General features: G+C 33.0%; 1 protein-coding gene across 1 annotated transcript; it reads left to right on the top strand.

Annotated features, from left to right (window-relative positions):
* Positions 1–1,357: 1,357 nt before the first annotated feature.
* On the top strand, positions 1,358–2,245 carry LOC137838367 (leucine-rich repeat extensin-like protein 3). Its single transcript, XM_068647611.1, has one exon. The coding sequence runs from the start codon at positions 1,358–1,360 to the stop codon at positions 2,243–2,245; it is 888 nt and encodes a 295-aa protein (XP_068503712.1).
* Positions 2,246–4,889: the final 2,644 nt, after the last annotated feature.

Genomic DNA, 4,889 nt, shown 5'->3' on the forward strand with positions numbered 1-4,889 from the left:
TTAATATTTAATTATTTATTAATGTTTTAGTTATTATTATTTTATATTCTTGCTGATAAAAAAAAATACTTTATATTGTAAAATTAGTTACTAAACTTGTATTAGCTAATTATATAATTTAAAAAAGAGTTTGTAAATTTTATTAATAATATAAACTATTTTAAATATCAATAATTTTTTAATTTTTAAAATAATTAAATTGGTTAAGCTAGCTGTGATAACTTTGTCTATTTTGGATGATATTACGTATGAAGAATTATGCTCGTTTTCAGGATAAGATTGAGTTTTCTAGGGCTATTTTGGTTAATAAAGATTTAACTTGTCTAGTGGGTAATTCATCTAAAGCTTCAATGAAGAATGATATATTCGATTTCAATGTATTCAAGTTTTTTTGGTATTAACACTCGTACTGGTAAAGTTCTACGTCCTCTTCCTGTTAGATGAAAGTTTCTTTCACCAGACTGGGTTAAAATTAACACTGATGGGGCTGCTAGGGGTTATCTAGGTTTTGCCGCTTGTGGAAGTATTTTTCGTGAGAGTATGGGGGGATTTTATTGGAGTTTTCTCTGTGTTTCTTGACCTTCAGACTGCTTTGGTTGCTGATTTTATGGAGTTATATATGCTTTGGAGGAAGCTCAAAAGTTGGGTGTTACTAATGTTTGGCTAGAATGTAACTCTGCCTTGGTTTGTGCTGCGTTTACTGCTAGGAAAGATGTTCCTTTAATGTTTCGTAATCGATGAAATACTTGTCTTAATAATTGTGGAAAAATCAGGTTTATGGTTACTCATATTTTTCGTGAAGGGAATGCGTGTGCTGATAAGTTGGCTAATTTAGGATTTTTTTTCATAGATAATCCTTTCATTGGTATAATAGGCTTCCATCTATCTGTTCTTAGAATTATTTATTAATAGGTTTAGTATACCTATGCATCGTTTTTGTTAACATATGAATTTTGGTTTAGTTCCCTCATATATTTGTATTTTTTTTTAATAATACTTTTTTTATGTGATGACAAATGATTATTGTTACTTGAAATAACATAGTGAGTGAGGCTTAACATGAAAACTTTTTATAAAAAAAAAAATTTACTTTAATTAATATAATATTAATTTTTTATTTTAAAATTAATTTTTATATTAAAATTAATTTTTATTTAATATTTTTTTTTAGTAAATAGAGATATAAGGTTTGTGTCAGTGCTATATTATTTTTTTATTTGGCTTTATATTTTAATGTGGAACTATGACTATTTTCTTTTGGAGAAAATAAAATCAGATTGATTAGGCAACTATAAAAGGGGACAGAAGCTTTGGGTAATAGCAGAATCAAAAGCCTTTGGAGATAAGTTGGGAGAAAATGGGGTCACTATTTGCCATTGCCACTCTCACTCTTTTCTTTGCCATGCTCTCTCTCACCTTGGCAACTCACGACAGGGACGACAGGGACGACAGGGACCGTCATCGCCGCCGTTCTCCTCCACCTCCAGTTCACAAGTACAGGCCACCACCTCCACCACCTCCCAGGAGGCCACATACCTCACCATCCCCACCACCTCCCAGAAGGACACGCAGGTCACCACCCCCACCACCACACCATAAGTCACCGCCACCACCACCTCCCAAGAACTCCTCTCCTCCACCCCCATACCATAAGTCACCGCCACCACCACCTCCCAAGAACTCCTCTCCTCCACCCCCACCCCCATACCATAAGTCACCGCCACCGCCATCCCCCAAGGACCCCTCTCCTCCACCACCACCGCACCATAAGTCGCCCCCCCCACCCCCACCCCCAAAGGACTCCTCTCCTCCACCCCCTCCACCATACCATAAGTCACCGCCACCCCCACCCCCCAAGAACTCCTCTCCTCCACCACCCCCCAAGGAGTCCTCTCCTCCACCTCCATCACCATACAATAAATCACCCCCACCCCCACCCCCCAAGGACTCCACTCCTCCACCCCCACCACCACACAATAAGTCACCACCACCACCACCCCCAAAGTATTCCTCTCCTCCACCTCCACCACCATACCATAAGTCACCCCCACCCCCCAAGGACTCCTCTCCTCCACCACCACACCATAAGTCACCACCACCACCCCAAAAGGACTCCTCTCCTACACCACCACCGCCATACTATAAGTCACCACCACCACCACCACACTACACGTACCCTTCTCCACCACCCCCAGTTAACAATCACAAGTCACCTCCACCTCCCCCTCATCGTCACCACCACTAGATTGTTATTTGGTAGGATTCCTTGAAACTCTATAAATCTTAATCATTTTAAGATGCATTCATATTTCTAGCGTGAAAACTTTGTGGTTCTATTAATTCTATGTGATGAAAACTGATAGTATAAGCGCATGCACACGTACGTGTGGTTTTTCAGGAAATGAAGAACGTGTCCAAATAAAGAAGATGGAAAAAGCAGCATCTACTGAAAAATGGAACGCGTTTTTGTGAAGCTAGTATTCATTTGGTTTCACTTTCTTTATATATTTACATATTTCAAGTTTTAAGAGACACTTCAATCTGATCCATGTCTCTCTTTCTCCTGCATGCGTTGCGGTTTTCAAACTGCTGCCCATGCACTGTGTTTTATTATTCCAACTTATATCATATCATATAATAAATAAATACCCTAAATTTATCACTCTTAACTTCCCATTATTTATTATATAAATTTCGTATGAGAAATGCTAATGGATGCGGAATATACTTCGTCAAAATGATGTACAAAGGATTTATAGAGCACGACATAACAAATACGAACGTCGGAGAAAAATCATGTAAGTGCCTCATTTCGTTAAGATTATTTACATATGATAAATGATAGAGTAATGATATTTTTACTCCACTTTACACCTACACCTACAACAAAACATTAATATTTATAATAAAAAAAATTTAAAAAATAAAAAAATGTCTTTAATGAAAATATAGCAAAATAGAAAATGTTAAAATAATTTTTAAAACTAATTTTTTTTTAAAAAATTAAAATATTAATATTTGATGGATGTAGGGTGGAGTGTCAAATAATCATTTTCCTAAATGATATATTCACACTCCACCAACCATGACCACTCACTTCAAGAAGTAATATAATTATTAAAAAATAAATTTGTATATTTCTAAGAGAAAAGAAAAAACCAATAAAAATTTATTAAATATCAAAACATCATAATATTTTAAAATAAGGCTTAAGACCCATCAATTTTCCGTTACATTTAAATTACAATTTCATAAATTATTATTTTATTATGACACTGTATTTATATTTATTGTAATTATTTTAATATGATATTTTATTATAAAAAGTAATCTCTACTTATATTTATTATTATTATTTTAACATAAAATATTTTATTATAAAATTGATCGTTAGATGAAGTAGGTAAAAAAATTGGGTAGGAAACCATCATCACCCTTGTATATCTCTCTATTCACTGCTTAATTACACAGTATTAACGAGTATAAAAAAACACTCCTTTTAAGTGGATGAGCTGCAGACATTAAATGTAGATGAACATTCCCTTTGGGGTCATAGCCGATTTGTACTGTTTTTGGTAGGCAGAGGCGAAAATTAAGCCAAGCCTCGTTAATAATAATGCTTTAAATGACTTTAAATGGAAGTAGGTAATTTTGAAAAAAATATACTAATTCAAAGAGTTGTATACCATTTTTGTGAGTTGTATATAAATTTTAATATGAAAATTTTAAATATATATATATATATATATAATTGGTGGTTTTGAGACTTTTTGTTTCAATAAATTAATCATGTATATTAGACTCATCTCATCTGTAGTGTGCGCAACTTTTGCTTCACGAGTCACACCACCTCTTTACTACATTATTTAAACACAATTAATTAAGTGAGAAACAAAAAGTGTTTATGTACAGAAAACAAATAGGTAACTATGTAGCAGTCATTTTTTCACCATTATCTCCGAAAGTATAGTAGTAACATTTCAGGTATAATTGGATTTTATGTTAAAATTAGTGCGTACAGACTATGCATGGGTAAGATGTTTACGTTTTATTAAGTAATTAAATTATATATAGATTAACTTTTGAGTTGATATTGTCATTTTTTTTATAGTATAATTATTTACAAAAGTGAGAACTATAGAACTGTTGTGTATGTAATGTCATTTATAATAGTTAGATTATAATATGAATTTTACTAATGTGTTTTGATAAATAAAGCTGAAGAATAATAAGTTGATAAAAAATAAAATAAAGTTTGTTTCAGAAAACAACTACTTTTTAAAATAAAATATTATATTATAATAAAATAAAATAATAATTTATTTAAATGTTATAAATAAATATAATCCGTATCAAGCTATCATTATTCTAACAAATATCATGATAAAAATAAAAGTATAACATATTTGAGAGATGCACAATTAGGTTCTCTATCATGGTTATTTTTAAAGGTAATACCTAAAAATATATGAGAAATAGGGAATATGGTTGGATAAACATGTTATTTATAAAAAGACAATTTATGACAAAAGAATTGTACATACGATACTAGACAGAGTGCTCGACGTGCAGTAGTTGGAACTCGGTGTACGGGGTGAGTAGGTCAGCTCGGCTATTGGGTTTAGGGTGCAGGTCATGAGTTTGACCCAGATTTATTGGTAAGCTCGTTGTGGTACAATTAAATAACTTTTTTATACCTTAGTATAAGGCTACTAGTAAAGAGTATTTTTGAACCTAGGGGTACGTATAATACATATGGAGCCTAGGTCAAGTAAATGTTTCTTTTAACTTAAGTACGTGTGTTCTAGGACACATAGTGGTTAAGTTGCATGCATGACAAAAGATAATGTTGCACCATGAGTAGGGTGTCCACGTAAACATAATGTTCC

The sequence above is a fragment of the Phaseolus vulgaris genome, chromosome 4 (assembly GCF_000499845.2).
Source record: "Phaseolus vulgaris cultivar G19833 chromosome 4, P. vulgaris v2.0, whole genome shotgun sequence".
NCBI classification, from domain to species: Eukaryota; Viridiplantae; Streptophyta; class Magnoliopsida; order Fabales; family Fabaceae; genus Phaseolus; species Phaseolus vulgaris.